We start from the raw sequence: 21973 nt of genomic DNA, 5'->3' as shown, positions 1-21973 counted from the left end.
TGGCCTGTGTGTAGAATGCTGGGTTGGAGGAGAAGATTCCTGTGGGGACTCTGACATCTGTTTGGTTAGACCCCTTCTATGCACTCTACTTAGGGCTGTGGAGAGGAAGTGTAGTTTCAAACTGGGTCCTTTGTGTGAACTTGGGCAATGCTGGGTTTATAGGCAAATCTGAGTTGCAGTTCCTCATGCCCTGGCTCTTCCTGGAACCCTCCTCAAAAGAGGTCTCTGATTCAGAGATCAAGAATCAAACCTTCCTCTGAGAGCTCCTGAGCTGAGGTCAGATTTGCTGCTTGTGTAGGTGAGACCTTTCAACAAGGGCAGTGGTCACAATCATAGAAGTGTTATTGCTGGAAGGGAGCTCAAGGCTCAGCCAGTTCCAACCCCCTGCCGTGGGCAGGGACACCTCACACCACAGCAGGTTGCTCACAGCCACATCCAGCCTGGCTGCAAACACCTCCTTCTACCATCTCCCTGGGCAACCTCCTGATCCTTCTGTTACTCCTTGCAAATTGGCTGGTTTGCTGTCAACTGGGGCAGCATAGAAGCGTGGAAGATCTTCACTCACTGGAAGGTTGAGGCACTGACAAATATGTAGTCTTGTTTTTAATGGTTAATAGGTAGTGATCAGGCACTGACATCCTGTGGCTGGCCCAGTGGCTTGAGTACATGTGGTGACCCAGTGGTAGGGATCTACACCACCAAAACATCATCAGGGCCAGCATTAATAGTGTGTATGTGCAGTCTCACCAGAGAGGCCAAAAGAGACCAGCAAGATAGACTGGCTTGCAGACTATGTCGGAAATGGTCATTAGTGCCACTTCTGAGAACAAAGAGTGTTTCAGCTTTGAGGTGGCCCTGTGGGAAGGTGGAGCTGAGAGCTTTCACCTTCCTGTCTGTTCTGGGCAGTGGTTAAATCACCTGGGAAGTTACCATGTCGCTGCATTTTTCTGTTGAGGCGGTTCTGATCATCCCATAGCTACAGTTTGGATAGAGGGCATGAGACAGGGGGCTATGGGTCTTCCAGAAATGGGTAATGCCACACAGGCTTCCCACTCCACAGGGCTTGTCTGTGGGTCAGTTGGTGCCATGAGGGATGTGTCAGGTACATATGCATCCATCTGCAAAGTATCTGCCCAGGGAATCCCCAGTTGTGATGCCCTGCTGGATAATAGAGGACACGCAGAGTTCATGTGAGGGCAGAGCCATGCACCAACAATCTTCCATAAGCAGTCCTGCTGCCAAGCCTTGGTGGCCTTCTAGATCTTCTCATGTTAGGTACATCTCTGCGGAAAAGCTGGGAGAGTGGTGTGTGAGGATGAAACACAGAGAACTGCTCCAGTGCTAATGCGTGAGGAAAAGGCTGAGCTCTTTTTTCTGTTGAGGTTTTGTTTGGCTTGTTTTTTCAAGGCAGAAGAATCAATCTTGCAAGTCTGGGATGCCAAGGCAAGAGGCTGTGATTACAGCCCAGCCTACAATGCTGTAGCATCCTGTTGAGACCCATCATTTGCAGGATAATTAGCATTTTCCAAAGCAACAGATGTTGCAGCAGGAAGGTGGTTGGGAACGGGCAGGGCTTTCGCTGAGCAGGGACCAGACTGCTGCTGAGCCTGGAGGCAGGCAGGATAAGCAGCTAGGGCTGAATGTGCTGTGCTGACCAGGACAAGCAGGCATGGCAGGCCTCTGCTTTCAGTCAAGCAGAGAAACACCTGGAACTGCTTCGTGTTTGTGTTCTGTGATGACTGAACATGCAGAGCTTGTACCAGAGGCTGTGGATCCAGAACAGAGGTGCACTGAGAGGCATCATTTGATGGAGCTCTCTGTAGCTTCATGGTGGCAGCCATCAAGGTGACTCTGTAGGAGTCAGTAACTCTTCCAAACTGGTATTAAAGGCTTTGATGAATGTGTCTAATTAGAGATTGTGGAAAAGAATTAGGTAACCTTTTTTTCTTCCCTCCCCTTCATAACTGAGGATCTTTGTTGTCCCCAGAACTCGTGTTTTGTTGTATTTTATTGCATTTGCTATTCATCTTTTATTTTCCTAGCCTGCACTTGATTCACACATTTGCAAGGAGAGGAAACAAGCACATTCAAAAGGAGAAAATAAGAGTAGTTTTCGTGGCTCTTGAAATGAATCAGATGCCTTATCCCAAGCCCATTGAATTCCATGTGAGTTTTCCCCCTGACTTCAATGGGCTTTGGTTCTGGCTTTTAGCTCCCAGGAAAGGTCCTGAACTGTCTGTGCTGGGGTGACAAGGAGGCTTGGATAGACAATTACCAGAGCTCTTCTCAGCTCCTGGCACGGCCAGGTTGCTAGGGAGACTTGGCCTCAGGATGGGCCCCAGAGCTCACCCCTTCCGGGGTTATTGTCTCCTCTCCCTGCCAAGGCACTCCAGTAGCAGCAGAGCCACTCTTTCAGCCACAATAGCCTCTGCTTTGGCCTCTGGCAGCAAGCAGTTCCTGCCCTACATCTTCCCTCTGCCAGCCTGCTCGGCGAGCAGCCTCTCTTCCCACAGCTTTTCCATCGCTGCTCCTGCCGCGGCAGGACCCGAGAGGTGGGGTTGGATCTTCTAGCTCTGCTGGCTGTGAAACTTGGCCCCTGGCATCCCCCTCTCTAGCCCAGCTTCTTCACTCATCCATCCACTTCATGGCTTTTTCCTCTGCCTCTCCTCTCTGATTTCCCTCTGTGCTGGCTACAGCTGATCAGAAAAAGATTCAGAAATAAACAAGCTATGAAGTTGAATGGGAGAGAGCTGAGGCCCTTCTGTAGGACCCATCTGCCCAGGGGCTGAATCTTAAAAAGCCAGTTCTCAGGACCCCTTGTGAAGCATGCAGGTTCCAGTAGTCATTTCCAGAGTGATCCTTCCAGACACTTCTCCCTCTCCATCATCTGTGGCAGGATGGGTTCCCACCATCTCCAGGCGTCCTGCAGGCCTAAGAGCTTCCTGGACAGCTCCTTCCTTTGTGCCAGGATTTGGAGACGTGGAGGTTTCTAGCTTTGGAGGATTCTTATTTCTCTCGTAAAGGAAGGCACTTTGAAGTTTTAGCATGAGCAGGCTAAATGAGAGTTTCTTCCAAGCCATTGGGCAGATCATTGTCAGTTGTCTCTGCAGGTAGTCAGCCTGTCTGCCTTATAGATAAGGGAGGAGAATTTGCTCAGGCCACCCTGAGAGGAGTGCTCACGCCCTGGGCACTTTTATGATGGTGTGAAATGTAGATGCTTATAGCCTTGAGCATGATAACTCCTCAGGTGTGCAATCATTTCTGTTCTGCTTTGTGTAGATAACTGACCCCTGGGGTGGGGATGATGATGGTTTGGCTGGAGGAAGCAAGCAGATGTCTGTCTCTTAAGGTGGGATCCAGCATTGAGGAACCTGTCAAGAAAGCAGTATGAAGTTAGACCTTGGGAAGGAGCAGAATAAAAATGAAACACAGAGATTTAGAGGCAGTTATCAGTTTGCACTGCTTGCAACATAACAATTTTTTCCCCTCTGTATTATCTATATTTTAAAGCATCCATTGAATTGACCTTTGAACCTCTCTTACATTTGATCTGCTGGAGGGTAGAGAGGCTCTGCAGAGGGACCTGGACAGGCTGGACAGATGGGCAGAGGCCAAGGGCATGAGATTGAACACATCCAAGTGCCAGGTGCTGCACATTGGCCACAGCAACCCCAGGCAGAGCTACAGGCTGGGGTCAGAGTGGCTGAGAGCAGCCAGGTAGAGAGGGACCTGGGGGTGCTGGTTGATGGTAGGCTGAACATGAGCCTGCAGTGTGCCCAGGCAGCCAAGAGGGCCAATGGCATCCTGGCCTGCATCAGGAAGAGTGTGGCCAGCAGGAGCAGGGAGGTCATTCTGCCCCTGGACACTGCACTGGTTAGGCCACACCTCGAGTCCTGTGTCCAGTTCTGGGCTCCTCAGTTTCAGAAGGATGTTGACTTGCTGGAACGAGTCCAGAGAAGGGCAAAAAAGTTGGTGAGGGGTTTGGAACACAGCCCTGTGAGGAGAGGCTGAGGGAGCTGGGGTTGCTTAGCCTGGAGAAGAGGCTCAGGGGAGACCTCATTGCTCTCTACCACTACCTGAAGGGAGGTTGTAGTCAGGCAGAGGTTGGTCTCTTCTCCCAGGCAGCCAGCACCAGAACAAGAGGACACAGTCTCAGGCTGCACCAGGGGAGATTTGGGCTGGAGGTTAGGGGGAAGTTTTACACAGAGAGAGTGATTGCCCATTGTTACTCCATGACATTGTTGACTTGGGTTTCAAACATGTTGTGTTAGCAGAGCGGAGCGCTTAGGATTTCAGTGGTCAGGTAGCAAATATTTATTTGAGGTTCTGATTCAATTAAATATTAATGAGTAAGGGGAGCACTGAAATCAGTAGGGCTACAGAGATTTACATTAGGTGTTAGGAAGAAGTTGTTCCCCATGAGGGTGGTGAGAGCCTGGCACAGGTTGCCCAGGGAGGTGGTGGAAGCCTCATCCCTGGAGGTGTTTGCAGCCAGGCTGGATGTGGCTGTGAGCAACCTGCTGTGGTGTGAGGTGTCCCTGCCCATGGCCACAGGGCTTTGGAACTGGATGACACTTGAGGTCCCTTCCAGCCCTGACACTTCTGTGATTCTCCATATTTAGTTCTTTTTCCTAAAGCTGGGTGGTTTTGGAGGTTTTTCATGGAACCCTGCTTAATTTGCATCATGATTCAGGCTAGATGTGAGGAGGAAGTTCTTCCCCATAAGAGTGGTGAAGCCCTGGAATGGGTTTTCCAGGGAGGTAGTTGAGACACTGTCCCTGGAGGTGTTTAAGGCCAGGCTGGCTGAGGCTCTGGCCAGGCTGATCTAGTGTGGGGTGTCCCTGCCCATGGCAGGGGGGTTGGAACTGGATGATCCTTGTGGTCCTTTCCAAGCCTGACTGATACTATGATACTATGATGTGTTCTGTGCTCTTGGACATAGGAGAGGTCCCTTCTGCTGGAGTGGGGTTGTTGACCAAGAAAATCATTGCTCCATATGTTGGAGGGCCACTGAAGTTGATTTTTGACTCCTTTATCCTTACAGAAGAAATGTCACCAGTGGCTGTGTGTGTATAAATATATACACACACACACTCCCCCCCTCCACAAGCACACACTCTCTAATTGTTTAAGAGCAATTTGGGACCAAGAAAATCAGAACTCTGCTCTTACTTCTTTGCTTTGCCTCCTCCTTTTTTTGGTAGGGGAAATGTTTGACAGCCATCAGTAAAAGATTAAATCATTGATGGCTATCAGGGTAAACTAAACACGTTCTGTGTGTTGATGCTGGCATAGTAGGAACTTTTCCAAGATGTTTCAGGCCTCCTTCTCTGGTTTGTTTAAGGGCAGAGAATAAGGTCACAAAGGAAATCAAACCCTGATGTGGAGAAATGAAACATGAGGCCTACTGACTTCTAAAAAACATTTTAAATAACATTCTCTAAGGTTTCATTTTATACTGAAGGCAGCTGTAATAAGTTTTGGGAGACGGTGTAAGGTTTCTATTAAAGAGAGACTTTTTTTTTCGCTGCTTGCTGGTTTTGTACCCGAAGGAAGGGGCGAGGGAGGTGGAACTGGAGCTTGTTTGTATAAGGTGAGAAACTGCAAGCTCTCTCCAGGAGTGTAAAATTGTCATTTATATGTTGTGCTGTCACTTCCAAATTAAAAGCCATTAATCTGCTCCTCCATCTCTGACAGTGGCACACGTAGCCATGGAATAACTTAATAACTGCACCACGAATGCACTCTTGCCACAAGCGAACTAAGGCTGCTGCTGCTGCTTTGTAGCATGCTGCCAGCATAGCCTCAGTGAACAAATTCCCAGTAGATGTTTGCTGCATGCCAAATATATTGGGCTGTATAAAAGATCCCATTGTTCCCTGGGCATCATTATTTGCTATTATACTCGCAGTGTTTGCTTGTGAAACAGTTTATTGGCAGCCAGTACGCTTCAGGAGGAACGCTTGACTTGAAATGCAGTTGATTTGGCTCCTAAAGTCAAAGCTTTTACAGTGTACAGCCTCTAAAAATAAATATTTAGGTCTGCTTTTCTTTTTTTTCTTCCAACTTTATCTTCAAAAGAATTCCTGGAGCAGGGGAGAGCAGGCAGCTTGGACTGAGGACAGGCAGTGGGCGTTTCACTTCTGATCCCTAGGTTGAACGTACACGTGGGTCAGGATTCACTGTACATCCTGATAAAAAGCAGTGAGCAGAGTTGAGCTGGCCTGAAGAAAGTGGCTGGTTCACACCTAGGAGGATGGAACTGCAGCTCTCTGAAGGCCTGCATCAGGAACAGTGTGGCCAGCAGGAGCAGGGAGGTCATTCTGCCCCTGTATTCTGCACTGGTTAGGCTGCACCTCGAGTGTACTGTGTCCAGTTCTGGGCTCCTCAGTTTAGGAAGGAGGTTGACTTGCTGGAATGAGTCCAGAGAAGGGCAACAAAGTTGGTGAGGGGCTTGGAACACAGCCCTGTGAGGAGAGGCTGAGGGAGCTGGGGCTGCTTAGCCTGGAGAAGAGGAGACTCAGGGGTGACCTTATTGCTCTCTACAACTACCTGAAGGGAGGTTGTAGCCAGGCAGAGGTTGGTCTCTTCTCCCAGGCAGCCAGCACCAGAAGAAGAGGACACAGTCTCAGGCTGTGCCAGGGGAGGTTTGGGCTGGAGGTCAGGAGGAAGTTTTACACAGAGAGAGTGATTGCCCATTGGAATGGGCTGCCTGGGGAGGTGGTGGAGTCACCATCCCTGGAGGTGTTCAGGAGGAGACTTGATGGGGTGCTTGGTGCCATGGGTTAGTTGTTTAGGTGGTGTTGGATTGGTTGATGGGTTGGACACAATGATCTTGAAGGTCTCTTCCAACCTGGTCTGGTCTATTCTAGGGTGGGTGGCATCGTCCATCCCATTCCCTGGGTACTCATGGAATCGTTTCAGTTGGAAGGGAGCTTTTAAGGTCATTGAGCTCAATCCTTATCTTAATCCAACCAAAAATACAGCACAGCGAGCTGGTAACCAGGGCTCTCATACTGAGGACTTTTCAAAGAGGTAGTTCTTATGCTATGCCCACTTAACCTGGTCCAGCAAAAAAAACCTGCCTGGCCCTGTTCTTGTGTTGGTGGTTGAGTGCTGGTGAATGGGGCAACAAGGCTGGGGAGGGGTCTGGAACACAGCCCTGTGAGGAGAGGCTGAGGGAGCTGGGGTTGCTTAGCCTGGAGAAGAGGAGGCTCAGGGGAGACCTCATTGCCCTCTACAACTCCCTGAAGGGAGGTTGTAGCCAGGTGGAGGTTGGTCTCTTCTTCCATGCAAGCAGCACCAGAAGAAGAGGACACAGTCTCAAACTGTGCCAGGGGAGGTTTAGGCTGGAGGTGAGGAGAAAGTTCTTCCAAGAAAGAGTAATTTGCCCATTGGGATATGCTGCCCAGAGAGGTGGTAAAGTGCCCGTCCCTGGAGGGTGTTCAAAAGGGGATTGGAGCCATGGTTTAGTTGTCAGGAGGAGTTAGGTGTTGGGTAATAGGTTGATTTGATGATCTCTGAGGCGTTTTCCCACCTGGTTGATTATGTGATGGACTTGGTAGCCCTGAGGGTTGGGAAGCTGGCTCATGTACTGGCCACCACTCAGAAGATTTTAGCAGCTTTTGGGCTTGGTGAGGGTAATGTAAAGCCGCCAAATGGTCATAGCTGAGGACAAGGCTCCCAACAGTGCTTTCCCCAAAGACTGTGGATATCACATCCACAATGTTGACCCAGGAAGCCTGGCTGCAGTGGCTTTGGGTACCCAGGTGATACAGTATGCACCTACATCATAGAGTGGTGGAATCATAGAATATTAGAGGTTAAAAGGGACCTCATCCACACCAATCACCCTGCCAAAGCAGGATCACCACATGAACCCCACAGGAATGCATCCAGGTAGGTTTTGAAGGTCTCCAGAGGAGACTCCACAACCTCTCTGTGCAGCCTGCTCCAGGGCTCCATCAGCCTCGCAGTAAAGACCTTTCTCCATGTGCTGAGGTGGAGTGTTCTGTGTTCCAGATGATACCCCTTGTTCCTTGTCCTATTACTGGGCACCACCAAAAAGAGCCTGGCACCTTCTTCTGACACCTACCCCTCAGCTATCCACAGACATTGGTCAGATCCCTTCTCAGCCTTCTCAAGACTAAGCAGCCCCAAGGCTCTCAGTCTTTCTTTGTAGCAGAGATGTTCAAGTCCCCAGTCAGCACCGTGGCTCTCTGTTGGACTCTCTCCAGCAGGTCTCTGTCTCTTGAGCTGGGGAGCCCAAAACTGGACACAGTATTGCAGCTGTGGTCTCAGCAGGGTAGAGTAGAGGGGGAGGAGAACCTCTCTCAGTTTACTCAGTGGAGTAAGCTCAACAAAGCACCCTGGAACAATCCCACAAGCCCTTGGACTACAAGCTCTGTTGGCCCCCATTGAATACACTACAGTTTTCCAGAGAACTCTGTGTTTCCCTGGGTCCTGCTCAGGATAAGAACAAAGGGGTGCTTCTGCTGCTGTGGCTGGGTAAAGCAGAGAGCAGTGCTCATGGCAGTGCTGCTCAGGGTGTTCTAGGACGTTGAGCTGTCTGACATGTGCATCCTGCATGGGGAGCTTCAGTGCTGCTAGTTTTGAGACATTGCCTTTGGTTTATCTTAATACATTAATAAGAGGTTTTAAAATTTAGTATTACTAATACTTTCTAATTCACAGCATCACAGAATTGTCAGGCTTGGAAGGGACCTCAAGGGTCAGCAGGTTCCAACCCCCCTGCCATGGGCAGGGACACCTCACACTACAGCAGGTTGCTCACAGCCACATCCAGCCTGGCTGCAAACACCTCCAGGGATGAGGCTTCCACCACCTCCCTGGGCAGCCTGTGCCAGGCTCTCACCACCCTCATGGGGAACAACTTCTTCCTTACATCCAATGTGAACCTACCCACTTCTAGTTATGCTCTACTCTCCCCCCTCCTATCACTCCCTGGCACCCTCAAAAGTCCCTCCTCAGCTTTCCTGTAGCCCCCTTCAGATACTGGAATGCCACAATTAGGTCTTTTTGGAGCCTCCTCTTCTCCAGACTGCATAACCCCAACTCCCTCCATCTGTCATAGCAGAGCAGCTCCAGCCCTCTGCTCATCCTCCTGGACACACTGGAGATGTATATTCCAATCAGATGGTTTAAAACTCTTCAGGTAGTTATTACAATAGCTTTAAAAGAAAAGCTGGGTGCATGAAAGTTCCCAAGCAGGGCTTTTCCCCTCCCCCCACACAGCTATTCTTGATTTTTTACAAGTGTAGTGCTCAAGCCCTCTCCTTTGGACTGTAGTTTTTGTTACAGGTTTTGGCTGCAGTGTTATTTCGGAGGAGTCAGCCAACAGGCTTTGCAGGGCTTTTTGGCTCCAGTTCACTTGCAGCTTTCCTGGCAGCTCTGCTTATTTATGCATCTTTATTTCTCTCTCTCCCTCTCTCTCTCCTTCTCCTTGCCCCCACCTCACCGGCACAGAGCGATCGCCGCACAGGCCCATCCTCCAGGCTGGCCTCCCAGCAAATGCCTCTGCGGTCGTGGGAGGGGACGTGGAGTTCGTCTGCAAAGTCTACAGTGATGCTCAGCCTCACATTCAGTGGATCAAACACGTGGAGAAGAATGGCAGCAAATATGGACCAGATGGGAGGCCGTATCTGCAGGTTTTAAAGGTGAGGCTGCGCAGGTGCCGGCGATGGCCACGGCTGCTGTGAAGTGTTGACTTTATTTGGTGTAAATCCGAGAGTCTTGAGAGCTGATCTTCCTCTTGAAAGTGGAGGTGTTTGTGTTCCAAAGGAAATGATGAGTTAGGTAAATATCCAGCTGTCTAAATGCTGATTGTGCTACTCATAGACACCGTTTTGCTCTGTTTTTGTGTGTGTGCTTGTATGCTTCTGTGAAGTCCTTTTATCTCTGAATGTTTCAGGAATGACTTTGTTCAGAACAAAAGCCCCATGAAATCACTCTCAAAGAGCATCATTGACATCTATGTATGGGTAAAATGCATCCAGAACATACCCAGGACAACCTTCTCCCTTTTCTTCATGTTTCTTCAGCTTTTTTTGTTGTTGTTTCAAAGCAGCGTGACAGCTGCTGCCAAAAGCTTGTTGGCAGGTTGGCTTTTCTGGATGCTGAACCTACAGAGAGCTCCGTTTTCACCAGTCTGTTGGTGCTTCCACTCCTGCCTGCAGGCCTGTGGAGCAAGCCTAAGCAAGGGAAGTCCAGATTTTTCTGAGCTGGGTGGCACTGCCAAGCCCAGCGCGTTGGCAGGCAGGACTGCCAGCTCTCTACCATCTTGTTCCACACAGCTGCTCTGCCAGCCCAGGTGTTTTTTTCCCTCCACGCTGCTGTTTTCCAACTCCTTGAGCGATGCTTCAGATACTAAAAAAGAAACCAAACCCAACAACCCAACCCAACAAACACACCAAAACCAAGCAGCAACGAAAACAGCCCAACCCAGCCCCAAGCCCTCAATGTTTTGATGCTGATACCTGTGTGAAGTGGAAGGCATATTCGTTCTGAGGTGTTGGTGGTGGGACCATAGACAGATTGGTGTCCCTTCTGGGCAGCAGTGACGTTGTTCTCCTGTGTTATTGGTCTATTCTAGCATTCGGGGATAAATAGTTCCAATGCTGAAGTGCTGACACTGTACAATGTGACAGAGGCGGACGCTGGAGAATATATTTGTAAGGTCTCCAATTATATAGGGGAGGCCAACCAGTCTGCCTGGCTCTCTGTTCTGCCAAGTAAACAAGGTAACAACGTTTTTTAAAGCAAGCTGGATGTAGAAGCTGGAAAAACTGGTGCTTTGGGAGACTGCAGGCAGCTTGTAGGATCCCTCTTTTGGCCTTTGTGGTATATCTGTAATCCTCCTTTGGTGATGCAACTGGTATTGCGCCAGCAGCCATGGAAAAATTCCCACAATACCCTGTGTGTACCATAAGCACTGCTTTCTGATGCTGATCTTCACTCTCTCCTGTGTCTTTGTGCCTGTGTGTTTATGTCCAGTTTTGTTGCTAAGTCTGCATACTTTGCAGTTAGGATAGAGTAGAATAAACCAGGTTGGAAAGATCTCAGAGATCATCCAGTCCAACCTGTCCCCCAACAACATCTAATCAACTGAAACATGGCACCAAGTGCCTCATCCAGGCTATTGTTAAACACCTCCAGGGATGGTGACTCCACCACCTCCCTGGGCAGCACATTCTAATGGCCAATCTCTCTTTCTGGGAGGAACTTAATTACCTAATACCTAACTCCTTCTGACAACTAAAATATGGCTCCAAGTGCCACATCCAAGACTTTTCTGAACACCTACAGGGATGGGGACTTTACCCACCTCCTGGGCAGCACAATGGCCAATTACTCTTTCTGGGAAGAACTTTCTCCTCACCTCCAGCCTAAACTTCCCCTGGCACAGCTTGAGACTGTGTCTTCTTGTTCTAGTGCTGGTTGCCTGGGAGAAGAGACCAACCCCCACCTGACTCCAACCTCCCTTCAGGTAGTTGTAGAGAGCAATAATGTCACCCCTGAGCCTTCTCTTCTCCAGGCTAAACAAGAGCTGGGATGCCTTCCACTGTGCTTCCAAGCACACCAGCAAATATGACCAGGCTTGGGTTAGAAGATTTGGCACCACAGCACAGCGTACACTGTTTAGCTGTGGTGCAGTGGATGATGCAAGGATCATATGCTGCTTGAGACAGCTGCTAAGTTGTGTCTTTTGGAGCAGAATTGGCCCTCTTCTTTAGAAGAGCCTTTCAGAATATATTTTGACAGCAAATTCTTTCCTCTGAAGAGCTCCATGGGAAGGACTGCATCCTCTAACTCCATGTAAAGGATCCTGTGTTCTGTCCTACTTCGTTTTCTCTTTGCTTTCCTTTCGACTTTCTTTCATTACCAAAAAAAAACAAAAAAGGAAAAACAAAAGAGAATAAACGATAATAACCAAAGAAAAAGCTTTGTGGGGTAATTTTTCCATGTTGTTTGATTGCATGCATGTCTAGGTGGTGAGTTTTCAAGTCTGGTGAAGGGTGTTGATTTACTTTCTGAGGTGAGCTGGGACCTGTTGGTAACCGCCTTTCGGATGAGGGACTGTGGATGGGGAAGGAGCTTTGCCTCTCTCTCCTCCTCTGCCCTGTGGCTCCATCTCCCTATCCACAAGGATTCTCTCAATGTCTAGCTTTTTTTTTTCCCCCTCCCCTCTCCTTTTTTTTTTTCTCCTTCCTCTCTTGCTTCCCTCTTTTGTTTTTTTCTAGGCTGCCGGTGTTAACACCACGGACAAAGAAATTGAGGTTCTCTATATACGGAATGTAACTTTTGAGGATGCTGGGGAGTATACATGCTTGGCGGGTAATTCTATTGGGATATCCTTTCACACTGCATGGTTGACAGTTCTGCCAGGTATACACTGCTCTCTTTCTGTGGTTTTCCCTCCTTTTTTTTTTTGTTTGTTTTGGTTTTATTTCCCCTCCCCCCCACCTGTGGTGATCGCTGCAGCATTAGCACAGCTTCTGTCTCGGAAAGCGACTTTTGCAATGATTTGGAAGTGCCTGTTGTTTTTAACTCAGTTATCTCACACTGGTGGCTTTTGGTTGTGTATTTGCAACTCAAGAGGGGCAAAATGGAAAAAAAGGGAAGGGGTGGGGGCTGGGCAGGGAAATGGCTATTGCACTTCATTGAAATATATATATATATATATATGTATATATATTTTAACATCCGTTAAATTTTCATCAGAAAGGCTAAGGACCTGCATTTCCTTGGCACTGAAGTGAGATAACTGAAAGCCAGCACATTAATCATTGTAAATGTTTTCAAGAGGAGGAAATTCAAGGTTTCTTAGGAAGCTTTGGGACTAATTTGGCCACACTCATGTTAAAAAAAAAAAAACAACAAAACCAAACCAAACCACAAAACCAACCAACCAAAGATCCCCAAGTCAACCAAGCAACAAACAAACAAAACCCCCAACTGTGTTATTCGCTGCCCTAAAATTGGCTTTTTCCCCTCTCATCCAAAGCTCTGATGGAAATTCTGATCTGAATGCCAGTGGCTTGTGTACAGAAGCAGTGCCTTCCATATCTTGGGAGTGGGCTCCCTGCATCTTTAAACATTGCATGCTCTGAGAAAAACCAAGTAGCCATTTGCTTTTCCTGCAAAGCATGTCTCGCTGTGCTGGGGTTGATGGTGTTTCTGCCCTTAAAAGAAACAAACATCAATGTGCTTTTATTGCCTGAAAATTGTTATCAGCTGTTAGATGATGTAACCAGAGTTGGTTTTGACACCAGTCAAACTTTCTCATTTATAACTGTTGGCAGCTGCCTTAGGAGTTCCTCTGGATATAAAAAGAGAAACCAAACCAAACCAGAACCATGAACCACCTGAGGTGTGCTGGGTCATCTTGTGCTTTTAACATTGATTAGTCGTTAATCCTAAAGTGAAAAGGTGCAAAACCTGCATGTGCATATTGCTGAGGTTCCCACTTTGTGCAGATAGTTTCTAAGCCTTCATTAAAGCCCCATGAAACAAAGGCAACTTTATCACCTCCCTTACGTCAACACAGAGCCTGCGTGGTCTGCCGCCAAGCAGGCACAGCAGTGCTTGCCTAGAGCAGAGCTTGCTTCTGCTAGCAGTGTTTGCCATTTTGCAAGGGCTTGAGCAGCGTTTTTGTAACCACATTTTCTTGAATGAAACATTTTTATGTCAAGCCTGAGGACGAGGCACGAGAAAAGTTCAGCCTGAAACACGCGTCGCTTTGCGGAGCGACCACCGCTGGCTGTGGAATGCTGTTTATGCAGGGGTTGAATCCCAGATAAGGGATTAGGGACAGTGTTTGCACAGGGAAGTGTCTTGGAGATCATTTCAAAATGGTTTCAGTCAGAGAAACAGCTCTGCAGGACCACTCCCCCCCTAAAACCTGATCTCCAAGACTAGTATGCACTGGTGAGGTTACTTGAAAGGTGCAGTCCTCGCAGAAGAGGACTCGCCACTTAAAGTCTTGTTGGCATTAAAGGTCCTGCTTGCTTTATGCTTTTAAATCTGACTCTGGTCTCTCAGAAGGACCTCAGGGGGGTTAGGCACCCAGCACAAACTGCAGTGAGTCAAGGTGCTGGGTCCTCAAAACACTCTTGAACCTTAAACCTGAGCTGATAACCATGAGGAGGGACCAGTTTATTCTGCCTTCCCTCTGTGCCTTGAGATGCAGATACAAACTTGGGCTAAGCAGGCGATGCAGACTCAAGCCTAAACACCTGCTTCCAAATTTGAACACTTGTCTTCTAGGCTAGCTAGCTCAATATTTTACTCTTAGATGTGTCTCGCTGTGCCCAGAAGAATTACAGTGCTTTTGAGTTTTGTTGTAGGCAACAAAATGAACCTGAGCCTAGTTTGAGCACTGTGGTTTTTACTTCATCCCTAAAATGCTGCTTGACCACCTCATATTTCAGTGTTTCTGTGTCTGCCTAGCTAGGCAGACACATGTATGTGTCTGTATATGTGTACTTAACATGCACAAGCTCACACTCAATGGCAAACTGAGGAGTCAAAGCAATAATCTAGCTAAGAGAAACTCCTCTCAGGCTGCAGGATGACCCAAACATTCACAGTGTGCGCCGTGTCACACGGTCACTGCCCAAACCGCTGATCTTTGACCATTTGAAAGTTGTTCCAAGCAACTGAACGATGCCTGTCCTGCCTGCTAACTTTGTGGTGTGGTTGTTCCCTCCTCCACACTCCCAATCCAGCTCCAGAGAAGGAGAAAGAATACCCCACCTCTCCAGACTACGTGGAGATCGCCATTTACTGCATAGGGGTCTTCCTGATCGCCTGCATGGTGCTGACAGTCATCATGTGCCGCATGAGGAACACCACCAAGAAGCCTGACTTCAGCAGCCAGCCGGCGGTCCACAAGCTGACCAAGCGAATCCCCCTGCGCAGACAGGTAACAGAAAGTAGATAAAGAGTTCAAAAAACCTTTTACCCACCCACTGAGCCAGCACAGCCTCCTGATGAAAGCTTGGGAGGAGGGGAATAAATAATCCTTTGACTGGATTGCGGTGGGATCTAACCTGGCAGCTGCTCTGCCCTGGTGAGGCCACACCTGGAGTATTGCATCCAGCTCTGGGCTCCCCAGGTCAAGAGGGACAGGGATCTGCTGGAGAGAGTCCAAGGGAGGATTAAGGGACTGGAGCACTGTCTTGTGAGGAGAGGCTGAGAGACCTGGTGCTGTTCAGTCTGGAGAGGAGAAGTCTGAGAGGGGATTTAATAACTGTCTATCAATATCTGAGGGCTGGGGGTCAGGAGGGAGGGGACAGGCTCTGCTCACTTGCACCCTGGGATAGGACAAGGGGCCATGGATATAAACTACAGCACAGGAGGTTCCACCTCAACATGAGAAGCAACTTCTTCACTGTGGGGGTCACAGAGCCCTGGAGCAGACTACCCAGAGAGGTTGTGGAGTCTCCTTCTCTGGAGACTTTCCATCCCCATCTGGATGCATTTCTGTGTGACCTGTGCTGGATTCTATGGTCCTACTCTGGCAGGGGGGTTGGACTCTGGAGGTCCCTTCCTAACCCTAACATCCTGTGAGCCTGTGATCTAGGAGTCTGGCATGGGAGGAAAGCTCATTTGTGACACAGCTATGTGTATCTCCAGGCTAGGAAGTCAGGGGTAGAGGTGTTAGAGGAGAAACGTGAAGAAAGGGAATGTGTTCTCTATTAGCAGCCTAAAGGTGGGGAAAAAAGGTATTTACAGCATTTTGGGGCCTGGTCCCACAGCTCATTGAAGCTGATGGAGAAATTTTCCCTGGGTTAATGGACTTTGTGGCAGAATCCTGTTTAGTTGTGTATCTAGAATATCTCTAAATGACTACTGTCTTAGTAACTAGGTTACAGAGAGGGCTTTCAGGAAGAAGGGTGAACGTGGAAGGGAGGGAATTTCATGGCCAACTATCCAGAAACCACCCTAAAACCAGAGAGAAGGCTGTAATGAAGTAGAAATGGGGGAGAGAGCATACCAGAGCTCAGACAGTTTGATCAAGATGCTGATGCTTTTGAATGAGGAACAAAAGCAAATGTCAGATTTGAAAGGCACACAACAGCATCACATGAAATACATTTTACAATGGCTTCTGGAAAGGGCAGTGCCAGGAGCTACAAACCAGTTGAACGAGTATCAGGACTTTGGCTTTGCCACAGGCAGCCTCCAGTCATACACACTAGCCTCTCCTGAAAGACTTGTTCCTCTGGAAGCTGCAGTTTAATAAACTTTGGTTTGCTTTTGGTTTTTAATGTTTTTTTTCCCCCCTCCCCCCTGCAGTAAGTCTGAACCTCTGAACTCACCAAATCCACCTCCCCAGCTTTCAGCCCCGTGCAGTGGAGGGGTGTTAGCATCCGAGCTGGGGCTCACCTCCTTGTTCCAAATAGGGACCATCTGTGGGGGGTTGGATCCAGGCTTTGGCCAGGGGTGGGTTGGCTCTGGGGATGTAATTGAGGTCAATCTGCATCACGGAGAGGTGGCGCCGAATTCCTGCGGATTGTTTTCACAGCCTGGTCAGAGCATTATCACTGTCAGAGACATGCAGGCAGCTCTCAGACTGCTTCTTCAGTGGGGAGAAGTGATTGAAATGGAGATGCAGAGAATTTAGAGCTTGGTCTTGGGATTTTTGACATCAGTATTGCTTTTTTTTCCCCTTTTGAATCCTTGTTTTCATGGTTTCTGAAACTCCTTGGTTGAAAGTGCTACAGAGGAGTAAGGCTACAGAATAGAATAGACCAGGTTGGAAGAGACCTTCAAGATCATCGTGTCCAACCCATCATCCTACACCATCTAATCAACTAACCCATGGCACCAAGCACCCCATCAAGTCTCCTCCTGAACACCTCCAGGGATGGTGACTCCACCACCTCCCTGGGCAGCCCATTCCAATGGGCAATCACTCTCTCTGTATAGAACTTCCTCCTAACCTCCAGCCCAAACCTCCCCTGGTGCAGCCTGAGACTGTGTCCTCCTGTTCTGGTGCTGGCTGCCTGGGAGAAGAGACCAACCTCTGCCTGTTTACAGCCCCCCTTCTGGTAGTTGTAGAGAGCAATAAGGTCACCCCTGAGTCTCCTCCTCTCCAGGCTAAGCAACCCCAGCTCCCTCAGCCTCTCCTCACAGGGCTGTGTTCCAAGCCCCTCACCAACTTCGTTGCCCTTCTCTGGACTCGTTCCAGCAAGTCAACCTCCTTCCTAAACTGAGGGGCCCAGAACTGGACACAGGACTCGAGGTGTGGCCTAACCAGTGCAGTGTCCAGGGGCAGAATGACCTCCCTGCTCCTGCTGGCCACACTGTTCCTGATGCAGGCCAGGATGCCATTGGCCCTGTTGGCTGCCTGGGCACACTGCAGGCTCATGTTCAGCCTACCATCAACCAGCACCCCCAGGTCCCTCTCTGCCTGGCTGCTCTCAGCCACTCTGACCCCAGCCTGTAGCACTGCATGGGGTTCTTGGGTGATGAGAAGCCCTCAGCTGAATCCACACATCTCTAAGGCTGAAAATCTGTGGAACTTTTCAAAGGTTGTATTACTTCACCAGAGAAAGAGACACACATCAGCTGCCTAGGTAAAAGGAATTGAATAGAATAGAATTAACCAGGTTGGAAAAGACCTTTGAGATCATCAAGTCCAACCTATGACCCAACACCATCTAATTCTCTGCTCAGCTCTGGGGAGACCCCACCTGGAGTACTGCCTCCAGTTCTGGAGCCCCTATTACAAGAGGGATCTGGAGGTGCTGGAAGGTGTCCAGAGCAGGGCCAGGAGGATGAGCAGAGGGCTGGAGCACCTCTCCTATGAGGACAGACTGAAGGAGTTGGGGCTGTTCAGTCTGGAGAAGAGAAGGCTCCCAGGTGACCTCATTGTGGCCTTCCAGTATCTGAAGGGGGCTCCAGGAAGGCTGGGGAGGGACTGCTCAGGATCTCAGGTAGTGAATAGGACTAGGGGGAATGGAATGAAGCTGGAGGTGGGGAGATTCAGGCTGGAGGTGAGGAGGAAGTTCTTCCCCATGAGAGTGGTGAAGCCCTGGAATGGGTTGTCCAGGGAGGTGGTTTGGGCCCTGTCCCTGAAGGTGTTTAAGCCCAGGCTGGCTGAGGCTGTGGCCAGGCTGATCTAGTGTGGGGTGTCCCTGCCCATGGCAGGGGGGTTGGAACTAGATGATCCTTGTGGTCCCTTCCAACCCTGACTGATCCTATGATCCTAAACCACACTACTACATTTTTGCCTGTGTTTTGAGCATCACAGTGACTCAGAGATAAGTTGACACCATGAAAATAAAAGAAACCTGAGGTTTGGTGTGAGCTCCTTTGGGGCTGGGTGCTGGTGGGGTGAGTGTGATTTCCCTGCCTGTGACAGCAGTGCCAAATGCTGCCCCTCCGTGCAGTTATCTATCATTAAGTGATGCAGTGTGGACCTTCTCCAGGGCTATTGTTTTCACAGAAGGAAAATTCTCTGCTTGTCAGCTAGGGGTTTATTGGTTTGTGAAAAAAAATTATCATTATTTATTTATTTTCTGTGTTTTCTTAGAGCATTTTGCTTTTAAAAGTGGAAATAGTTTTATTTCCCCCCTCCCCCCTCCCCCCCCCCCCCCCCCCCCCCAACCCAGCATGAGCTTGAAAGTGCGAATCCTATTTCAACCCCCTAAGCAGAAATTCCCCTGCTCTCCAGTCTCCCAAGTCCATTTGTTGGTTTTCATTAACAGGAGTTTCTCATTGAAGTCCTCTCTGCTTTTGTGCCTCCACAGAGGAAAGCAGAGCCACTGGAAGTGTTAGAAGAGATCTGTGTTTCTGTTTGGCTGATTCCCCTGGTCAGTTGGCCGCTGGTTTGTATTAGCTGGCAGAGGCAGGAGGAGGTGGGCAGTCCCTGCAGGCTGGCTCATCAGCAGTGAGGATGCCTGAATTTCCCAGTTAGCATCAAATTCATCTGTGAAGCTGCAGCAGTTCTTTAGTTTCTGTGCTCTCTAAAGCTGGTTTTGGATTTCAGGATTGTTGCCACGAATCAAGAACTACAAAATGATGCAGGAGATGTTTTATCTGCTGTTTTCCCACCCCCCCCGGATTATTCAGCTGTTTTCTTGTCCTGCCAGGCTTATTTTTTTCCCAGTTCATCTGTGTTTCAGGGAGTTGTATTTAAACCCTGATGAGGTTTTGTCATTAAACCTTTGTTTATCTATTGATCATGGAATGATAGAATGGCTTAGGGTAGAAGAGACCTTAAGAGATCATCTGCTCCAACCTCCCTGCTGTGGGCAGGGGTGCCTCTCAACCAGCCCAGGTTGCTCAAGGCCCCATCCAAGCTGGCCTTGAACACAGATGCTTCTCTCTTGCCTTTGTGCTGCGTGTGGGAGGAAAGTGGCCAAGCTGTTTGGAGCAAGGCTGAGTGCAAACAGCAGAGATGCTTGTGGCAGGTAGATGGTGTGAGCTAGGTGGAGACCTGGGGCTGGCTGAGGGGATTTGTTGGAATTCCAGAGAAGTGAGGCCATGGTTTGGGGAGTGTTTGGTACTGTTTTCAAAGCTCTCTGCTGCTGGGTCAGGCCCCCTAAGGATCTGGATATGAAAATAATCCTGGTTCACGAAGAGGCGTTTGTGTAGCTGTGATGCCATCCTGTCTGGTGGGAGGAGAGTCTTGCTGGGCAACATATGGTTTGGTTTGTAGGCCTGGATTCCCCTGCACTGTTTAGTCTGAGCTACCACAGGATTTTATCATTCCCCACATGCAGGCCTTTTCTCCCTGCCAAAATGCAGTGCTTTTCACGTTCGTAGGAAGGGTCATGATGGAGTCAGGAATTATCTGTTCCCTCCCCCTCCAGCCCTTCAGCCTCACTGGGATCTGGTGCTTGCTTTTTGGAATAGAAACTGCTCACAGGGAAATCCAGCAAGGAGCTCCTTCTCTGTGTGTGAAAGCAGAGAGGTGTGGTGCTCTGCTGGTATTGTCCATGTTCTGCAGAGATGTGTGCCAGCTGGAGAGGGAGGAGAAAGAAGTATTTGTAGGACTCAGCATCCTAGGATGGGCTGAGTTGGAAGAGAACTCCACAGCTCATCCAGTCCAGCTCCCTCTGCAGTCAGCAGGGACATCCTTAGCTAGCTCAGGTTGCCCAGAGCTCTGTCCAGCCTCACCTTGAATATCTTCAGGGATGGAGCCTCAACCACCTCCCTGGGCAACCTGTTCCAGTGTTCCACCAGCCTCATGGTGCAGAACCTGTTCCTCACATCCATTGTAAATCTGCTTCTCTCCAGTTTGCAGCCATTGCCCCTGGTCCTATCCCTACAGGCCTCTGTAAACATCACAAGCTGAGTTACAGTGTAGGCTTTAGGTGAGAATTCACTGAACCAACAGGTGGAGTGTTGCCTTCAATAGGGTTTAGATCCATCCTGTAGAACATTTTTCTTTTAACATAGAATTACATAGAAAATAGAAGTTCTGGCTGAAAATGCCAGTCCCATCTCTTATGCCTTGCCCATCTGAAGTCCAGTGCAAGTGGTTGTCATCACTAGAGCATTTAATTCAGGCTATTATAGTTAGTCTGTCACATTTAGAACCCCTCAGGTTGGGACTTACATAGGGAGGAGTGATTTCTTCTGGTTGGTATTTTAAATGCCTTCCCATTCCCTTCCAATCCTGCTGTTGTGGAGTCTCCTCCTTCCTAAAGAAGTAAAGAGCATGTTCATGATGCACATTACAGCTTCCAATACACCATCTAGCACCAGTTTGCTTATGTGCTGCTGGGCAGCAATGCTGTCTGGCTTGAGCCCAGCCACTGAAATCTGCTATGGAATTTATGCTGATCAAGGCTGGGTGGCAGGAGGATGGGCCCAGGCTTTGTTCCGTGGTGCCCAGTGAAAGGACAAGGGGTAATGGGCACAAACTTGAACATAATCATGGAATCAATAAGGTTGGAAAAGACCTCAGAGATCATCAAGTCCAGCCTATTACCTAATACCTAACACCTCCTGACAACTAAGCCATGGCTCCCAGGGCCACATCCAAGCCTTTCTTGAACACCTCCAGGGATGGTGACTCCACCACCTCCCTGGGCAGCACATCCCAGTGGCCAATAAGTTCCATCTAAACATGAGGAGGAACTTCTTTAATGTAAAGGTGACAGAGCAGTGCAACAAGGTGCCCAGAGAGGCTGTGGAGTCTCCTTGAGTCCTTCCAAACCCATCTGGATGTTTTCTTTTATGACCTTCTCTAGGTGACCCCCACCATGGCCTGGAGGTTGGACTCAAATGATCTACAGAGGTCCCTTCCAACCCCTAACATGCTGGGAGGGTTTTTTGTTCTGGGACAAAAGCTGATTGCTGGGTGAGCTTAATTCTTCCCAAAAGAACTGATTCCAAGTGAAGATGGCAGCTGGAACCTGGGAAAAAAGGAAAGTCCCCTGGAACATGCAAAGCAACCTAGGAAGCCAGGGAGTCCTGAGCTGTAGAAGTAGCACTCATTTTGGGGAACAGACTCTGGGAGACAAAGATGAACACACAGCTCTCTGCAGGATACATTGGGAGGAATTTACCTGAAGAGATCACAGAATCACTCACAGAATCACCAAGGTTGGAAGAGATGCTTTGGTTGCTTTATCCTTGGGTTTGTCCATGTGGAAACCTTTAACTTGCCTTGTTTTGTTATTTTGTTGTTGCTTGACTGTTTCAAACGCTCTTTCTTTTTCCCCTCATGAAGGAGTGGTGTGTGTCTTGTAAATGTCAGCACTTAGCTCTTAACGTCAGGAATCTTCAGTTTCATGTCAGCTCTTACCGTCAGGAATCTTCAGTTTCATGTCAGTGCTTACCATCAGGAGTCCTCAGTTCCATGCAGTGCCTTTAACCTTGTTTTCCTAGCTGCAGTCACTCAGATGGGCTGTTTGTGTGGCCAGCTAATAGCATGCTTTGCTAAGTCTATACATACATATGCATATGGCTTTAAGTTGACTTTGATAGCACA

The 21973-nt window shown here is 48.9% G+C and overlaps 1 protein-coding gene across 11 annotated transcripts in view; it reads left to right on the top strand.

Annotated features, from left to right (window-relative positions):
• The window catches only part of FGFR2 (fibroblast growth factor receptor 2), a 106847-nt gene that overhangs the window by 55515 nt on the left and 29359 nt on the right, over window positions 1-21973 (top strand). For 4 of the 11 annotated variants that reach the window (XM_068140394.1, XM_068140393.1, XM_068140388.1 and 1 more), the window contains 3 exons: window positions 9487-9677; window positions 10613-10760; window positions 14748-14951. In XM_068140394.1, coding sequence (XP_067996495.1) covers window positions 9487-9677; window positions 10613-10760; window positions 14748-14951 — 543 coding nt within the window. Of the gene's footprint in view, window positions 1-9486; window positions 9678-10612; window positions 10761-12260; window positions 12406-14747; window positions 14952-21973 lie in introns of all 11 variants that reach the window. The other 7 variants (XM_068140389.1, XM_068140387.1, XM_068140382.1 and 4 more) reach the window with 3 other exon arrangements.

The sequence above is a fragment of the Melanerpes formicivorus genome, unplaced genomic scaffold (genome assembly GCF_026170545.1).
Source record: "Melanerpes formicivorus ecotype bairdi unplaced genomic scaffold, bMelFor1.0.p_v2 SCAF_6, whole genome shotgun sequence".
NCBI lineage: Eukaryota > Metazoa > Chordata > Aves > Piciformes > Picidae > Melanerpes > Melanerpes formicivorus.
The sequence above is the reverse complement of the archived record's forward strand: the minus strand, read 5'-3'. Positions and strand labels throughout refer to the sequence as shown.